The 19,513-nt window shown below is 44.5% G+C and overlaps 1 protein-coding gene across 2 annotated transcripts; it reads right to left on the reverse strand.

Moving 5' to 3' along the window:
* Positions 1 to 4,388: 4,388 nt before the first annotated feature.
* Positions 4,389 to 19,512, reverse strand: GPN1 (GPN-loop GTPase 1). 2 transcript variants are annotated; one of them, XM_054653014.2, is made up of 15 exons: positions 19,278 to 19,512; positions 19,095 to 19,188; positions 18,227 to 18,266; positions 17,044 to 17,110; positions 16,279 to 16,316; positions 15,672 to 15,750; positions 15,477 to 15,571; positions 13,262 to 13,307; positions 11,154 to 11,300; positions 8,957 to 9,039; positions 8,448 to 8,487; positions 7,649 to 7,739; positions 7,101 to 7,211; positions 6,394 to 6,503; positions 4,389 to 6,292 (listed from the first exon to the last, which is right to left on the reverse strand). In XM_054653014.2, exons 1-14 carry the CDS (start codon positions 19,371 to 19,373, stop codon positions 6,412 to 6,414), a joined length of 1,119 nt encoding a protein of 372 aa, XP_054508989.2. In that variant the 5' UTR covers positions 19,374 to 19,512; the 3' UTR covers positions 4,389 to 6,292; positions 6,394 to 6,411. The 2 variants fall into 2 exon arrangements, with proteins under 2 accessions (XP_054508989.2, XP_054508988.2); XM_054653013.2 differs by having other exon boundaries at positions 4,389 to 6,503.
* Position 19,513: the final 1 nt, after the last annotated feature.

Raw genomic sequence — 19,513 nt, forward strand, 5'->3', positions numbered from 1 at the left:
GAGAAACACACGCAGCAAATCACAAAAACCTCTAAAAAAACCCAAACCAACTCGCTCAACTCCAATCAGTGCCACTGACCATGAACGTTATTTTAAAAACTAACCGAAGTTCTACATCTACACTAACTCAAAGAATAAGCAATACTCTGTCAAAAGAACTTTAGAAAGCGAACTAATGAACGAAATAGAAAAAAAACCAAAAAATCTCAACCACTAAAAAATAAGAAAATAACTGCCTAAAAAAAAAAAAAACCCTACTTAAAAAGACCCACCATATAAATACCCACGTTCCCAAAAATAAAACTGATCAATAACCACCAAATACGTCAAAGGACAACAAGAAACGAAAAGAAAAAAAGAAAAAAAGAAAAAAAAAAAACCAAAAGAAAATCCATTTGTAAAACAAAAGTCCCCCAAACCAAAGCAACTTTAATTTACATCAAAAAAATTATTCCCAACTGAAGAATAAACGCATAGAGCCTCATTCGATCAAAATAAAAATACCACCCAGAAATAAACACAAAGCCGAAAGAGAAACGTAACCATTGACAAGATCTCCCAAAGGATCCGCAACAATAAAACGTACACTACAATCAAACAAACCAAAGAAATAAAAGCCCTGGAAGACGAGAAACACAAACGCAATTAGAGAGATTTTAAAAACCCCGCTGCTATTAACGACACGACGCCACCTCGAACCCACCGAAACAAACGCTACACGCCCACGCTAATAAAAGCCACCGCGACAGAATTAAAATCCGAGCCGCTGCTTCACGCAACGACCCGTAGAAACCATTGCACGCCTTTAAAAACAGAATAGCCCGGCAAAAAAAATATCCGACTACAGAACTCGATTCAAACCAAACCTTGATCGTCACCACCCGAACCGAGAACCGTACCGGTCAGGAAGAACGCCATAGCCCTTAGCGCACACCCGCTGCGACCAGAACAAACCCGTGCGATCGATCCCTACAAAGCCACCTCCGAACCACGACACCCAAGATTTTGCGGCAGCCCAACCCCGCGCTGCCGGCCCCGGACGGAGCGCGGCTCCCGGCGGCAAAGCGGCTCCTCCGGCGGCTGCTCCGGCGCGCAGGGGCGGCGCCGCCCCGGAGACCCCCCCGCCCCCGCCCGCTCCCCCTGCCCGGGGGCCCCGGCGGCGCCCGAGCCCCGCGCCCGGAGCGGACAGAGCGGCCGGCACCGGCCGGGCCGGCGCAGCAGCGCCCGCGCCGCCTCTGCCGCCCTTGGCCGGCCCGGCGCCAGCTGCCCTCGGCTCCGCACGGCGGCTCGCACCGGCAAAGCGGCTCCGCCGCTGCCGCGCCAAATTCCCCCGTGCGCCTCGGCACCCGCCCGGCCCGGGCCGGCAGCGCTCCCGAGCGGCAACGCTCCGGCCCGGGCCGCGGCCACAAGAAGCGCCCTCAAATGCAGCGGCACAGCCCGACTGCAGCCCTGCAAACGCTGCCAGAGCTGCGGCTTCCCGCAACTCAACCCCGAAACTGACGCCGCGGGCGGCGCTCACCTCGCTTCAACAAGGGCAAAGAAATGGCTTCTCCCCTTCAAGTTCATCCCCTAGGAGAGCAGAAAAGAAGGGGCTTTCCTCCAATGAAATCCTTCAAGCCATGTGCAAAGGGGGATTTTGACCTCCATTCAAACCCTTGCAAAGGAGGGACACCAGCGCTGTCCCCTCCATTTAAACCTTAGGATGATGAAAATGGGCTGGCTACCTTCAAATCAAAGCCATCCGATGACAACAATACTTTGCCCATTCCCGTTCAAATGGAACGCAGGGATTCCCTGTCACCCCTGGGATACCCCTAACAGCCGGGAAAAGGCAGCTTTTCCTTCAATCAACACCCTTCGAACCGCAGGTGAAGGCGGATCCCTCCCAGTTCAAACACAGACAATATTAGGAGAGTAGCTGCTTGCCTCTCCTTCATTTCTTTTGTCTTCACAAGCTCCCTTTTTGTTCCTGGGGAAGCGGGGAGGGGGCGCTGCCAAGATCAAATTGAAAAGGGAAAGGACCAAAGTCCCCGCTCCAAATCCACACGCGCTCACCCGTTCGGCTGCTGCTTCCCGGCACAAAGATTCGTCCCTCAGCACCTCCTTGAAGCGATGCTCCGCGTTTCCAAGCGCGTATCCAGGTGTTCGCCCAGACGCTGCGAGAAGCTCTCGCAGTCCTTCCATGAGACAGCCCCGGGAGCCCCCCATGAACCCTAACCCTAACCCTTTCCCATTATCTGCAAAATGATCTGAATTTACAATTCTTTCCATTCTCAGTCATTCTTCTTCAAGGTATTCACCAAAGTCAGAAATGTTTTATTTTGTTCCTATTTCAGAGCTGATTCTAAAAAGCAAACTGGGAGCAGCTCTCCAACTTCTCAAGGGGAAAAAGACAAACGAAGGACAGAGGTGGCAACTGAGTCACAGGGTCTGAAACCTTGGAAAGCACAGTTTAGGTTCCTGGTAGCTAAAACAGTTGAATGTTGGTTGTGCTGCAATCCCTGCACAGACTTTTAAATCTGTGTGATTTACTGTACAGTATCTTTCTAACTAAACTTGTTAGAAGGTTTAATTTAGGATTTGAATTTGGGCCCATTCACTATAAAATCTTGCAAAGGCTGAAGGATTGGGGTGGTGACTGCTCTCAGCAGAGGTTATTTGTCAATATTATGTCAAATTTCCCTCAGCTGCAGGCAGGAAAGGCAAGGGTTAGGGTTGGGAATTCTGCAAGCAAGAATTCCTTGTTACTGTTGATTTATTGTGTGTGTGTCAGTGAACCAGGGCTGGGACAAGGACGTGTCCCTTACAGAGCTGCCACTGGAGCTGTTGGCCCTCGGAGCCATTCTAAAGGTCTGACTCTATCACATTTTGAGGCTATCCAGAGTTCAGTTAGCAGCTGGGTCTCACTCAGGTGCAAGCAGCCAGGGGAGGGTCCTTACCTGGTGCAGCCCAGTGCCCCTGCTCAGCCTCGCTGCAGCTGCTGCTGGCACAGACTGGCACTGGGGCTACAGTTCCTGGGCACTGGGATCGCTGAGGACTGGTGGTGGTGGTGGCACAAGGCGTGTAGGAACCTGTGCACAGGTGTCCAAACAGAAAGTTTATAACACCACACTAAATCTGACCTTCTGTCATGCAGGAATTTCTTAGGATTTGCTGGGTTTTCTCATGTGGTCAGTACAGCGAAGGTAACGAAAGGTCAAGGCAGGAGCATTAAAAATGCTGATGGTGCTGACTGACAGGTGGGGAGGAGTTGCCATCCTGCCTGGAGCAGCATCCACCTCTGCAGGCACTGCCACCTTCCCCTGGAGGCGTGAGCAGGGCTGGGAAGGGTGAAGAGCCCGACACCACGCTCACACTGCCAATGGTGGCCAGCGCCACCCTGATCCTGATCCGGTGCCCGACACGACCTCGCACTGCCAGCTGTGGGCAGCGTCACGCCTGATCCTGATCCGGTACTGCACGGATTGCTCCGGAAGGGCGGAGCTCTGCATCATCCACACCGATCACCTGGAGCAGGGCATCTCACCCTGGGAGAGCTGGAGCACATCCCACCTGCCGGAAGGATGGAGCACATCTCACCCCCGGGAGAGCTCATCTGCTGCTTGTTAACTGGTGAAATGACTCAAACAGGACAAGCTGTCTCGTAGCAACTTGGTTTGGTGCCATGGGATGAACGCTCCAGGCTGACAATGAACACCTTACTGTGGGAGTGAGACCTGGAAAGATGAGCTGGATTTCTCACTGACAGGCACCTCACTTTACTGAAAAAGCTACAAAAGTTACACCAAACTTTCCCAAAGCAGAAATCTTCTGCTCATCCCCTGTACATGTGTGGAGTTTCTCTCCAGAGCAGCGAGCCTGCATTGCAGTTACTCCTCTGGACAGTGAGTGAAAGGACTCTGGGTACACCAATGGCATTTGCTGCTAGGTTCCATTTGACCCGTAATCAATTACTCTTTTTCTTTTGCTAGCTTTAAAATAGGTACCTTGATAAGCACTTTTATGTAATCTACCAGTAGTTCTTCCTTGTTTATACTGTGTAGTGAAGACCTTTTGTCTGTTATCTCCTGTCTGTTCAATAAATACCTGATTTTATGAACTGACCTGATTTGCCATCCTTAGAACTTGCGGACCAGATTTCTTAAATTTAAGCGGTTGCCAAAAATCTGAGGCTAAGGCAGGGCTTGCCTGAAGCACCCAGTTGTTTCATGACATTTTTGGCATAGCTGAAGACAGGATGGCAAACAATTTAGAGAAACAGACAAAAGGCTTAGGAGATCACCTGCAAAGGCACAGTTTTCATATTGAAACTGGTGATCTTTGGCCAGCAGATAACTGGTACAAGTGGGAAAAAATGTAGGAGAAAATAGATGAAAAATGGGGACTGCTGAAAGATAAAAGGGAGTAAGTTTATTTGTAATGCACTGGCACTATGTTTAAAGTCTGCATGGCAATGAAGGGAACAGATGACAAAATGGTAATTTGAGAAATGAAATAAAGGAAATAAATTGAATTGGTATTGTGAAATTGTCTCCATGATACCAAAATGACAAATTGAAACAAGAGTTAAAAGAATCCAAGGGAAAGACAAAAACCTGGGAAGAAAATTTAAAATTGACAATACTAAAAAAACCCAGAGATGATCATATCCCAGGAGATGGATTTTGGAATATTTTATGGAATTGTCTGAGTAGCTCTTACCTCTTATATTTACATGATCTATTCATGACAGGTCCAGCCTGTGCTTCAACTTAGTATCACTCTAAGCCCTCAGTCTGCAGTGAAATTGATGTTTTGGGAAGTTCTTACAGCTCTATTTAGTGCTGTAAGGGTTAGGATGATTTTCTGGGAGCAGGCTGTCTGTCCAGACCTGTTTCCTTCCCTCTCCCTCTCCGACTGTCCCTTGGCAAGGCTGAGGTGAGACCAGGATCTGTACAATGTGACTGCCTGTGTCGTCCTGAGGCTGGAGCCATTTGCTATGAGTGCTGATGGAGGTGCTGAAGATGAAAACCCCTTCTTTTCCCCTGAATCCCAGGACACTGTGCCCATTAGGAGCTCCTCTCTTGGTGGCACTTTAGGGATGCTCCCCAGGGCAGCAGGCAGAGAAACCTGTGATGGGTCAGCATGGGCACAGTCAGGACTCACTGACACAGCTGGAGGTGCTGGGACGAGGTCACCCTTGGGCTACAGTCGCAGGTGAGGTCAGCGTGGTTCCTTGTGAACATCCCATAGGACCATACACAGAATTGTTCCTTGTGAACATTCCATAGGACCATACACAGAATTGTTCCTTGTGAACATCCCATAGGACCATACACAGAATTGTTCCTTGTGAACGTTCCATAGGACCATACACAGAATTCCACCATGGACACAGTGGCCACAGTTCGGAACTTGGTGAAATTGAAGTAAAGTTGAAGGGTTTATCCACTAAGAGAAGTAGTGATTTATAAATTAAAGCAGAGTGGTGATTCCACACTAGCAGTTTGGGATTGGTGCTAGCTAACCTGTGCCAGACTTCCACTCAGAGACCTACCCAGTGAGGCCACCCCTGTGTGGGGAGGAGAAAATCCCAATGATTCAGGGTCCAGACTGCTAAACTGCAAGTGCCATTACTCCATGAAAAGTAAATATTAGCCAGTCTCTAAGCACTTGTCTGTATTCCAGGTCAGCACACATCTATGGAAATGCCTCTGCTTTAAGTAACCTAGGGATAGATGCAGCCAGTGTATAACCATGTGCACTTCTGTTCTCAGCCAAATCAAGCTGGAGACTTTTTATTACTTTCCTGGGAACTTTCTTTGCTCAGGATTTTCCTGGGAGGCATCTGTACCATGTCTGTACAATGTAATTAAGAAGGATTTGCTGCACATCCATACAGATGGGCTGCAAGCACAGGGAAAAAAATCTCACCTTTAGAACAGTGCTTAAAATGAAATTTCCTTCTGTTATTATCACACATTTGTTAGTACATAAAATATATTTAATAGAAACCAAACCATCAAACAGTGAGTAGATTGATAAAGCTCAGAACAGCATCACTTGTGCCCTGGCTGCAGCAGACACCTGGCTGCACACGTGAATGGAACACGTTCTGGGGACCAGTAAGTGCTGCAGATACTAATGCTGCCTGCCAGAGCTCAACATCTAAGCTCTCAACAGATTGATCTAAGGAATCTGGAGGAAAAGAAACTGCCATCTGATTCCCTCAGCTTCAGGAAGCCACAGTGGCAGATGGCAAACTGCGCAGTCAGTTGGCTCCAAGATCTTTAACTCACATGACCAACAGTTACTGCAGAAAGAGAAATAAAAATCTATCAGAGGAAGCAGTTCACAAATAAAAGTCTTCACTCATGGCTCCGCACAAGTTTCTTTATGCTGTTCCTTCCAAACCTTCTGTTTGTGAAGGTCTCATTCATTCAGGTTGCTTTTTCTCTGGCATTTCATCCGCATGTCTTGCATGAAGTTTCTGAAGGCTGGTTCTTCATGACTCTCCTCAGTCACTGGGGGAAGAAACGACAGTTCAGCACTACTCTACCTCTGTTACTGACAAAAGCTAGAGTCAGGATAGTCAGAACAACATAAAACATCCGTTGGATCTTCAACTACATTCCAGGGTAAAAGAAAGAATTGATCCGAAACACCAGTGGAACAGGAAAAGAATGAAGATTAAGTCTGTGAGCTATAGAAGAGAAAAATCACCCTCTAAGGACTTAGGATATTGCTCCAAGACCATAGTCACAGCAAAAGCCACAGCCAGGGGCAGAAACTGTAAGGTGAAGGAGCTGATAGAACAGCTGGGCATCGATCAGGTTCAGAGGTCACTGCATGCCTCAAGCCTAATGAGCTCTCTGGTTTATGTGTGCTATACACCTATCAATTACTTACACAGAAAACTTACAATTGAACTCTCACAGAGGCTGGAGAGTGATGGGACTGACCAAACATTGCAGCTGGGCTTCTGCTATGGATTCTGACACATGCATTTAGGTGACTGAGTGCGTGCTTGTTTTCTAGGCTCTCTTTAGAGGCCACCCAGGTAATGAAATACAGAGGGCATTTCCTGACTGCATGGGCAGTTTCAGGCCTCATTCCCTTACCTTCATGGTCAATGTCGTCAGTATCACTCTCCCTCTCTTCTTCCTCTTCATTGAGAGTTCCTCGTGTAAGGATTAGCTCAGAGGGACCCATTGCAGAAGCATCATCAGGTCCTTGAGGGGAAAAGAAATGGTTGTACACAAACCAGCTTGCTAAAGGTAAGGTATTGTTAACATTGACAGCTTTTATCCGCACATAAACACAACAATTAACACCTATTCTGGATCATGGTCCCAAAGACAGAGGACAGACTCCATCAGCACGTACCTGTAAGGAACAGTGCAGCCAACAGAACAGCTCTCCCATATTCTAATCTGTTTCATCTTTTCTAAAGTCCCTCATTATTTTTACTGTTTGTTGCTTTAGCTGCACTGCAGGGTTTCCTGCATATTTAGGAATACCTAAATGTGGCCAATCCCACAGGAACTAAAGCCCCATTGCTCTAACATGGAGCTGCTTTCACCCTTTTGCTGTGGGAACAGAGAAGCACTTCTCAACACAAACTCTTCAGAAAACTCCTGCAGTGAACTCAATGTTCCTGGTGAGGTACCTGCCAGGGTGCTGCTCTGCATACACACACTGCCCATGTCCTTCCACAAGTGCTCCAGCTGCTCTCTCTTTTGTTTCTCCTGAGCTTCCTCCTGTGGATAAAGTATTACATGTGGATTCTGAGAACATCTTAAATATCAGTAGGAAAGTAACCTCACCCAAACCCAGCATCTGCCCCCAGCCAGAGTGCAAGTCACTGAGCAGATCTCACATTACAACTAAGGTTACACAGAACTTTTGACCAAACACAGACAGCACCCTCCAGTATGGCAGACTTCTAGAACATTTTCAGAAACATCAGGAAGCCAAGCTCAGTGCAGCTGTGCCTGCAGAGAACTATCCTTTGGGCAGCCAGGACTCAAAATGAGCAGAGCTACTGATTCTGGCACTGCAGATCAGTCTCTGTTACTGTTTAAGTGAAACCAGTACACTTTACTGGTAGGAAGATACAAGGACAGCCTCGACAAATCACTTGAGAATTTATTTTCAAGAACTTTCTATCCTTCTGAATGGAAGATACAAAACTATTTCCCAACCATTTTCTCACAATTAGCTTAAATACTAGCACTAAAGCAGCAAACAATATGTGTTTTATAAAACATCTTTATTCTTGTAAAGACATGTTCCATCACATCTAGGGAAAACAAGCAGAAAGCAGATTTCTTCAGGACAGGGGTTTTTCCCACACCGAGTATGACTAGTAAATGAAATGTCAGACCCACTCAACATAAAGGCACTTGTGTGCATTAAAGTGACCTCAAGATACTCTGTCCAGGCATACAACAGCCAAAACCACTTACCAGTGTTTTTCTCAGGCGTTCATATTCTGGACGATACTCTCTGAAAAGATAGAGTGCATTCAGTCTGAATCAACACATGACTTATATTAAATAAGGATCATCTCAGAGACTTCCTTCTACCCCAGAAAAAGTTTTCTCAAGGCTTTCATGTTTGAGAGACATTTCAGAAGGACTAACAGTACTTTTTATCCAGATTGGATTCTGAAACCAATGGATGCAAAATAAGTGAACATATTTAATTGAAACAGCAAGAGTTCAAACCTTGATTGTTGTACAGAATTAGAGAAAAATATTCCTTCACATATTTGATGGCACAGATAGCTTTTGCTTTTTCACTGAACAGCAAACACAAAAATTCACCTCTGAATAGTTCATTTACACTGCCACTTTCTATGCTGATGCTTGAAACCCTAAACTACCTTGGCTAAGGAAGGCGTAGAGTCCTTCAAATCAAAGGAGCTACAAATCAGAACCTTCAGAAGTGTTCCCTGGGCTGACTGTGGCCTTACCGCTCGTATTCATCCACAGCTTTAGAAAGCTGGGTAAAAAACTCCTCCAGTCCTGTGCCGAGCACCGCAGAAACACCAACCACCTGCAAGAGAAACCACACACAACTGCAGAGAAACTGAACCAGTCTCTAACAAAAAACCAAAACCACTAACAAATGATTATCAGTCTAAACCCAACAATAGCCATTTAATCACAGTAGTGGCACAAGAATGTGCTGTACCACTTCTGCTTCTCTCCATCCTGCTTTCAAACTCCTTGTCCACTTGCTGTTCGTGTTTGTTACCTCTGTCTTTTGGGTGGTGCTGGTTTTCTGCTTGGTGAGTTGTTGCAGTATTTTTGGGGGGTGTTTCGGTTTTTTGACAAGTTGGGCATTTCAAGAGACAGTCAGGTCTTTCTGTCACTTACTTGTTTACTGTTAATAATCCAATCTGTTAATACTGTTAATCTGCTAATACTGTTAATAATCCAATCTGTTAATACTGCTAATAATCCAATCTGTTAATACTGCTAATAATCCAATAGGGTTATAAGTAGTTAGTATGTATCAGTGTACTAGAAGTAGCAAAATCAACAGCTGACCTTCTGGCTCTGAAATTACAAATAATACTTTGTATTTAGCCACATCACACTTGGCCACGCAGTCCAACCCCAGAAGTGTGGGGTGGAGAATTCCATCAGTTACTGCAGCAATACATTCAACGTGCACATCTCCTTCCTAACTTGGGCTCGTCTATCATTACACATCTGGCCATTTGTTCTGTCTGTGGTAAATCAGCTATCTAAAAATACATTTCATTAGCACTATTACTAGCCAGAATCGATCATCTTCTAACAAAAATTCTTCCTCTTGTTTGAAAGCAAGACAGTCTCAACTACTCACTACCAAATGGAAGACTTTTTGCAATACAGCCTTGCACTTGGTCATTAATACAGCAAACGTGAGACAGCTCTCCAAAGGATTTTAAGTATCACTATATGCTGACATATGTTAATATTTCTACTTCCCCTGCATTGAAGCACAAGCTGCAGTCTGTGCTACAATCACCACATGACCTGCTCTCCAGTCATGCAGAGAAATAGGACCTAATTAACAAATAAAGAACATGGAGTACTTAATTCTGTAAATGGCATCACTACAATCCTCTCTGAAATTCTGTATATTGTTCCACATAGAACATGTACATCTGGCTACATTCTTATTATTATTATTATTATTATTATTATTATTATTATTATTATTATTATTATTATTATTATTATTATTATTATTATTATCTTTGTGAATAGAATCACTTATTTTCATTGTCTTTCTTTTAATACCCATAAAGCCAAGAAAGCTTGCTTTTCCTTTAGTAAAAGCTAATGACAAACACAATTAGCTGAAACCTTTTGCACAGACTATGGGAATAGTAACAGCCTCTGATGCACAGGGTTTCCTGAGGAACTGGATTACTGTGTCTTCTCAAAACGTGGTTAAGTGAGAAAAAAACCCCAACTTCTTTTTGCCCAAGAAAATATGGGGGGGCAGGGGGGAGAGGGTGTTTGTTTGGGTTTGAGATTATTTCCATTCTTCCTGCGTACTAAATTGCACAACTGCACTGGACACTTTCTGAACAAGGAAAATTACCTCAGACAGGAAATGCTGCAACAAAGAATGCTGCCTCTCACCAGCCTATCTTCTCATGATTAATCACAACATTGAATTATTCAGGGCTGCCACTCAGCCTGACAAGTTACTGAAGTTACTGTGTTCAAATTAGTAAATCCTCAACATGGCTCATCAAGAGACTACAGTTCAAAAGGGCAGTGCAAAGACCCTTTACAGAAGGACAGAATGGGTAGGACTGGGTGATACATCTGGAGATAATCTAGTCCAACTTCTCTGCCCAAAAAGCAGGATTAACTAGAACAGGTTGCCTCATAACTTGGTCTGTCTCCAAGGTTGGAGACTTCACAATTTCTCTGCACTGTCTGTTTCAGTGCTCAATCAGTAAAAATTAAGTAATTTTTTCCTCTTCTGCTCAAACATAGTTTCCTGTATTTCACTTTGTGTCTATTGCCTCTTTTCCTTTCCCTGAGCACCAGTGATCAGTCTGCCTTTTGACTTCCTCACACTCTACTCCCACCCTACATCAAAAACATTATTCTCTTCTCCAGGCTTTGATGAGAGGTAATAAACAAAAACAAGATTCTTACCTTCAGTGAGCTGTAAAATTCATCCAATACTAAACTCATGGAACGAGTCAGGTTACTGACATAGGAGGTCTCTTGATTCAGGGCATCCTGAAAAGTCTCAAAGTCCTGCATCCATTCTACCGCGAAACTGTGGTCGATTATGTCAGTCTGGAAGGAGAAAGGAAAATATTCACCAGTAATAATCTTAGCCGTAGGCTGTTAAGTGGACAAATATAAAAAATCCATGTTAAGCTTATTTTCAAAATGTTAATCTTTTCAAAATACTCAGCCCTGGTCTGAAGTTTCGCAAGTTCTGTTTTTATCAAATCAACTACATGAATATCTGAAAGAAGACAAACAACCGCTCAGGTTTAAGAAGGCAATGACTGTTAAGGGAACAATCACAGATCTAAAGCCTTCTACGACTTACTGCAAAGGAGCATTCAAACACTGCACACTATATAATAAAGCTTACAGTGTAAATAGCAGATTGTATGATTGAGGCCAGGCAGGAGCAGCTCCCACTGAAATCCCAAGCTTTCCTGATTGCCTGGGAGCTGGGGGAGCTGGTGCCCCTTCCTTGCTGGGCAGCAGCCCAGTGATGGGGGCTCTGTAATGCCAGCTGTGCTCCCACCCAAGGAGCTTACAACCCAAACTCAGGGCACAACAATGGACACAAACAGGTGAGATGGCTCCACAGTTTTACATGGACTCATGTGCAAACAGTCTATTCAAAAGTTTCATCAAAATCTTGCCACAGGCATATCTACCCTCAGCACAACATGAGGTGCCTAAAACTCTGGTATGTTTCATTTCCCTGCACCAGTGGGAAGGAGAAAGATGAAGTATTGCCTAGCATTACTCACAAGATTTAAGACAGAACTGAATCCCCCAAGAGTGAAAGCCCAAGTACTTCAAATTCTATAAATAAAATAAAATAATCTCTACAAATTGTGTTTTTTTTTCCCTCTGCACATCTTAAAATTCTAAAATCTGCACATCAATAACTTGCCTAGGATTCTTCAATTGTAATCAAGAGTCAATTTAAAAAAGCTAAACTTAATTACATTTTGTTAAAAATTCTTAAAATGCTGTTGCCTTTACTCTTTAGCAAAGGCAAACGTTAAATTAAAATGAGGTTTGAAGTTACGAATCCTGCGCCTCAGGCCTACCTTTCCTAACGATCAAGTCCCACTTTTAGTCTTTCAAAAGGAGTATTTTCTTAAGAGAGAATGATTTTCCTACCTTGTGCCTTTTTCTAGGGGAAAAAAAAACCCCAAAATCTTAGAAGCTTATCTAAAATTACTGTCTAGAGCTAGAGAGAAAACAGATACAAAACCTTGCTCAGTAAGCAAGCAGGTCCCAAAAGAGGGTTTGGGTCACTGGGCAGACAGGTGGAGCCGGGGCACAGCAGACACTAAAATGGCACAGGAAAGGCATGGCTGTGGGAGCTCTGTGTGTGTGCAGAGAGCCTGCTGTGCTGGGGATACAAACACAAATGATATCTGTGGGCAGCAGCACCCACACCAAAAATCTAACGGCATCCTTTCAATACCTGAAATGATTATGTTTGATTATGTTTTGAGCCGTTAAACTCGAAGCACTCCTTTAGGACTGCAAGTGCCCTACATGGCAGTGGGTGTGTATCTCCAGACTGGCTTCCTCCTCCCAGCAAACACTGGATCAAACAAACACCTTCTGCTGAGTTTTGCCTGGTGCAGTGCGTGGGACTCCCTTCCTCAGAACATGCAGGGGTTACACCACTCCCACTGTGGGTCACTAGCCTGCTGCTGGGTAGAAACAGGAACAAAGCCAAATTCCATGTGGAAAGAGGGTGTGTAAGAGCAACTCCCTCATCTCCTCCCTCTTACCTTACAGGGTTAAGTGTCCCTATAGCCCAGGCTTAAGGTCCCAAACGTGCTTCAAAGTGATGGTGTTCTGTTTTGGGTGCAACTGCCCATCCCTGGTTATTCTTGTGCCTCCTTTAGATTTGGTTGTCAGCCTGCAGCCCCCTCCCAGTCTCTCTTTTATAGAAAAACCTATTATTGTGGTAAAACAAAGACACCGCACCAAAGAAGCTGAGCAGAACAATGTCCCACTAGGAAATGGAAATCAGAGCTTTGACTTACTTTGTTCATAACTATGATGAAAGGTAGCTTTGTCTTGTACAGGATACTGAACAGGGAGACACAAAATGAAAGTTTAACATCAATTTAAAACTCACTAGAATAGAAAGCATGTTAAGCATAAGGCAGACAAGACTTATGCAAGACTGAATACATTTGACATCAAAAGAAAATTATTTTCCTCTGCAGCAATCAGAATGTAATTTTCACCCAGGTCCTGCTTACAATCATTGAACAAATATGCTTCCCCAAGATGTAAGCACACATCTGTGAGGCAGAAAATCTCTGACACACACAGTTGATTTTGGTCACCATTATCTATGTCTCTCAGATCCCAGTTTTTAATTACATTTGCATTTGACTCAGACCTCAGGTTCTGAGAGATCGTGAACTGAGCAATGAATTCAAATACCACAGAACAAATAAAAAGAAAAACTACCTCAACACAAGAGCTCACACACTTATTGCACTGTATATGTGTTCACCTTTTGCTCAAACCAACGTCAGAAAAAGCAGCATGCAGTAAGACATATTTTGCACACTATTATAGTGATACAGCTCCTGATCTTGATACAAGGATTGCAAGGGTTTTTGAAAACCTTTTACCAACATTTACCATGAATTATGACAGCTTTAGCTATGCTGATCATTCTATAGGTATTTAGTCCCTGATTTAACATGAAAGAAAAGAGATACATTCATGTATGAGAAAGAATACAATAAACCAAAATCTCGTTGCTATGCTGAACTCAAAACAAATCTTGAAAAATCTCTTGAAGTATCAATAACATTAAAAAACAGAATAAGAAACTATGTGTTTACAAGAAGAAACTTAAACTAGACTATCTTGATACTTCTTAGATAAATGTGTTTATAAGCAACAGGCAATGTTAAACTTTTGTAACCAGCATCCACCACACCAAGGTCTCAGGGATTATTTAATGCTTTCAGTGGGAGTTTTGAGCCAATGACCTCCCTATGTCCATTGGCACCTAATTTATTCTGCTTTTTCAATGAGAAAGTCACTAAGGGAATAACCAAGGCAGTAGATGAAGTGGATCTGAGACACCCTGGCCTGCACAAAGAGCAGTGTGGGCAGCAGGGTGAGCAAGGTGAGTCTCCCTTTTCCCTCTATTCCCATCCCACCTGCACCAAGAGCAGCGTGGGCAGCAGGGTGAGCAAGGTGAGTCTCCCTTTTCCCTCTGTTCCCATCCCACCTGCACCAAGAGCAGCGTGGGCAGCAGGGTGAGTAAGGTGAGTGTCCCTTTTCACTCTGTTCCATCCCACCTGGAGCTCTGCACCCAGCTCTGCAAATCAGGGTACAACAAAGACATGCAGTGGTACAGTGGGCCCACAGGAGGCCATGGAAACCATCAGAGCACTCTCCTATGGAGACAGCCCAGAGAGTTGGGATTGTTCAGCCTGGAAAAGGCTTCAGGGAAGCTTCATTGCAGCTTTTCAGTATACAAAGAGGTTTATAAGAAAAATGGAGAGTGACTTTTTACCAAGGCTGTCACAGACAACTTTTATGAAAAATCCTTTCCTTAGGATTTTTCCTCCTGAGAAGCTGAGAGGCCTCAGGAACAAAATGTAAACATTGATTATCTGCTGCTGTGGAATGCAACAGGTGGATCTGTGATTGGTCTCATGTGGTTGTTTCTAATTAATGGCCAATCACAGCCCAGTTGGCTCCGACACAGAGCCTGAGCCACAAACCTTTGTTATCATTCTTTGCTATTCTATTCTTAGCCAGCCTTCTGATGAAACCTTTTCTTCTATTCTTTTAGTATAGTTTTATTGTAATATATATTATAAAATAATAAATCAACCCTTCTGAAACATGGAACATCCTCATCTCTTCCCTCATCCAAGAACCCCTGTGAACACGGTCACACTAGGCTTCTAGGGACAGGACAAAGGATAATGATTTGAAGCTGAAAGAGACATGCTGACAAAATTTTTCATGATGATAGCAGAGAGATATTGGAGCACACTGCACAGGGAAGCTGTGGTTCCCCATCCCTGGAAGTGTCCAAGGCCAGGCTGGATGGACCAACGTGGTCTAGGGGAAGGTGTCCCTGCCCACGGAAGAGAGCATGGACTAGATGGCCTTGAAAGGTCCCTTTAAACCCAAACTATTCCATGATTCCCCTCAAAAGTAACTATTAAAGAGACACAGCAATTGAAGCAGATGGGCTGCATTTCCAGCCTTTCTTACCTGCAGGCATAGAGCATGTTGGACATAAAGGTGATGGGGTTGGTACTGCGAGAGGTGTCCATCACATAGACAACAACGGAAGGGAAGGAGGAGGCCTGGGAACACCAAGTCAGAGATAGTTCAGTTAGAAACTCACTGCTCAACAGCCAGGTCACTCAAACAGCTTCACTGTCCAGCCATGCCAAAAGCACTTACCAAGGCCTCAGTTATGATGGTTCCTGATGCTGACCAAGTAAATACCTCGATTTGCCCTGGTGTGTCAATAATAACATACCTGGTAAGAAGTTACCCCCAAACAACAATAAGGAAAAATTAGTTAAGCACAAGGTCCTATTCTGACTAGATTATTACCAGCATACAATGGCAACTGACATGATTATTCTATAACAGATGAGAAAAGCTTCTCCCAAACACTAATGAGATTTATGGGCATGCCTGAAAATCTCCGGTGTGAATTTTGTAACTAAGAAGCATGTAATCTCATGAGTTGAAGGCATCAATTTGCCAGACAGTTAGTAGTGCAAAATTAAAAAAAAAAAAAAAATTAATTGCTGCATATTTGAACAGTGTGTGAGAGAAAATGATAGTCTAATGGAAGACAAGAAAAGCAGGACTGTAATAAGCAGGCTTTATTTTTATGTATGCAAAGAAAATCTAGTTTATCCCTTCTATGCCCTTTTCCACATTAAATTTATAACAAGGCTGAAAAAGCCAGCTAGAAAGCATTCAGAGAAGTCTTTTAGAATTTTGCAATTTTCCCACAATGATCTCAGAAAAGCACAACTCTGTAGAATGTACTCACTTAGATGCATTTTGTCTTTTTTCAATAAACTTCATCACCTGATTGAAAAAGCAGAAGTATATCTTGTATTTCACAACAGGAAACTTTCATCTTCATTTCATAGCAGAAACTACATTAACTTACACAGCTGCAGGTGAATATCAAAAGGTTAAAGTCTTTATGCTTTTCAGAGTGTGAAAATGCCTTAATAAGGAGGGGTGAAAAATGCTCAGATCCTGCATATGTCAAAGACAATCTTGATTTTGTGTGTGTTCTAGTTTCTAGTACCTGGCTAAAGAAATTAGTGCCTGACTAAAGGCAATTGTTCCATTCTCTTCACCAAGAGATCATCTCAACATCTGACAGCAGCCCCCAGCCCAGAGCTCATTTAGTGGTTGATTTAGAAGGGCTCTCAATTATCAAACAGCCCCAGGAAAATTTAACGGGTTTCCAGAAGTGAGCTTCCCTACTCCTAAACCAGAGCATCCACATGAAAGATTTTACAGGAAACACTCTGCAGCAAGAGTCCTGTACAAAGACTGAAGAATGTTCTGGACCTGTGGCTTCTTCATTTTACTTTAAAACAAACAGAAAGCCTGAAATCTCTCATATGAAAGCTAATGTGCTCTGACAGCATTGTAGAATATATAGTTCTGTATGGAGAATAACTCCCCAGAAATATGAGAAGGCCAACCAAACACAGTGCAGTGCCCTCGAGACTGGACACACACAAAACCCCCAAATCCAGCACACATCATGGAGCAGCACACAGAAACCACCTTGTACCTGGTCAAATCTTGTGGCAAAGAGATTGAGAGAGGTCACTATTCCGCCGTTTGGGCCCAGCCCATATCTGATGCTCCATTCAGGAAAGCAGATGGTTACACAGAGCCCAGAGGTCATCTTTGTCACCTCTGACAACAGATGCACTCTGGATACCCTGAGATCAAGGGACAAGATCCCCAATACATGATTAATACACATCTATAAGTCATTCAGCAGGGTAACAAATACTCTCTTACCCAAACACGTGCGACTGGCAGAGGAAGAGGGGCTACGTGGCTTCCCCTCGCCATTTGTGCTTTAACTGCACAAGAACCAGCACTGACTCATAACACACTGTCTTCTCTATCACTGCTCTCAACATCCAGACATCCTCCTCAGGCCCTTATTAACAAGGCACAACAATCTGGATAACAGATGCAGTGAAGCAAATAATGCACTTACATATTAATTTGAAACTTATATTTAGGATGTTCTGCTGGTAACCCCAAATCAAACAACAGCCAAAATCAAGAATCCTATCCCCCACCACCTTTATTCTTGTCTAAAATATTAAATTTAAGAGTCATACTTCCAAGTCAAAACCAAAGACTGTATTGTCTCCATCTGCACAAGCTATTACATAAGAGACCAAGGAACTCCACAGCCCTCTGGAAGTGCAGCCACTTTAGCACAATGTCACTGCACTACAGTCAGCAACACTGAGCAAGAGCAAACACTCCCATGTCTCTGAGATTCAGAAAGACAACAGTCCTTTGGTTATGGCCAAATGGAAAAATTGTTTTCTCCATCTACTACAGGCAAGTAGGAATTTCCATATTTGTTTATGAAAAATAAAATTAGACTAGTTAAAATATGGGGAAAAGGCTGCTGGCTTCCCCAAAACCAAAAAACAAAATAAAATTAAACAAAAGGGCAGAGTCCCTATTGCTTGTAAAAATTTACTGTTAGGCAAAATCATTTTTAGCACAGGAGAAAACCACCTAAGTGCCAAATCTTGTAGAACACACATTCCTAATATCACATGCAAGAAATACACAGTCAAAACTCTTGATCTTCAGGCAACACTCTGCATTACTGCAATCCCCCCCAACACTTCCTGCCCCTTTACCACAGTATCACGCAACAGATTATTTTCAAAAACTTAAAATTTCAAATATCACTATTCAGACAAAAAAAAGGATACTGCTTCATGACTTCTTTATACTTCACGGTGTCCCTGATATCTAGGGGAGAAAGACATGTAAGCAGTTTTCCAACCCCCTGCTGGTCACCATCAGCTAACAAAGTACATCCACCACATCTCCATCTGTGTTCCAGAGATCCAGCACTGGAACAGACACTCTGGTCACTCAACCCCCAGCTGGTCACCATCAGCTAACAAAGTACATCCACCACATCTCCATCTGTGTTCCAGAGATCCAGCACTGGAAGAGACACTCCAGCCATTCCTCTGACAGCAGCGAAACAACTCACACCCCCACACTGTCTTTCTTATCTTTGGGAAGGCTGACTGGCATCCTTCACAGAGGGTAAGAGACAGGATTGTCACAAAACTAGGGATTGGTATGTTCTTTGGAACAGCTAAACATAAGACCTGTTCTACTGCTAAAATGTTTTCTCTAAAATTCACGTGTTTTAAAGTGCTTTAAAGCTCTTTGTTGTTAGCATATTTATATGTAGGGGACCAGACCAAATCTGCTAATCCTTTCATTACTGACAAAAAAAAAAGCCTCCAGAGCCAAAACACCTCCAGTCACACCAGATGACATAAAAAACGTACAAACGCATTGGAAGAATAGCTTTGGTTCTAAAAATACCCATATTAACCACTGTTTGGAGAAAAGTCCTATAATTTTAACAAATAGTCCTCAAGTCGTTTTATTAAAACTCTTAAGGGAACACAAGCAGCCCAGCTTGTATTCTCTCACGTGGAACACATGAAAAGGCTCCCGCGGAACACACGAGAAGACTCTCCGCGAACGGGCTCGGGATCTGTTCAAGGCCCCGCTCCCTCCCAGCGGATCCCCGGTCCCCCATCCCGCAGCGCTCACCGATGTTGGCGGGGAAGGGCAGGCTGTGCACGGCAGGGTCCAGGTTGATCACGTACGGAGGGCAGCGCTGCCCGTGCAGGTGGGCGGCCAGGCGCTGCAGAGACACGGGGAGGCGTCAGCCCCGCTGGGCACGGCCAGCCCCGGGGGCTGACGCGACCCCTCGCGACTCCCGCAGCCTCTCACCTGCACAAAGGTGGTTTTTCCGGAGCCGGCCATGCCCAGCACCAGCACACACACCGGGGGAGCTCCGACCGGAGCAGCTCCCGCCGCCGCGGCCATGTTCCCAGAACCCCCTTGTCCTTCCGGGGCGGGGGCGGCCGCGGCCCCGACGTAACGCGCGCGGGCCCGGTTGTGGCCCCGCTGCCGCCCGGACGCTCCGCGGGCCCGCGCGGCCTCCCTGCGCTGCTCAGCCCGGCGCG

The sequence above is a fragment of the Agelaius phoeniceus genome, chromosome 3, assembly GCF_051311805.1.
Source record: "Agelaius phoeniceus isolate bAgePho1 chromosome 3, bAgePho1.hap1, whole genome shotgun sequence".
Lineage (NCBI taxonomy): Eukaryota > Metazoa > Chordata > Aves > Passeriformes > Icteridae > Agelaius > Agelaius phoeniceus.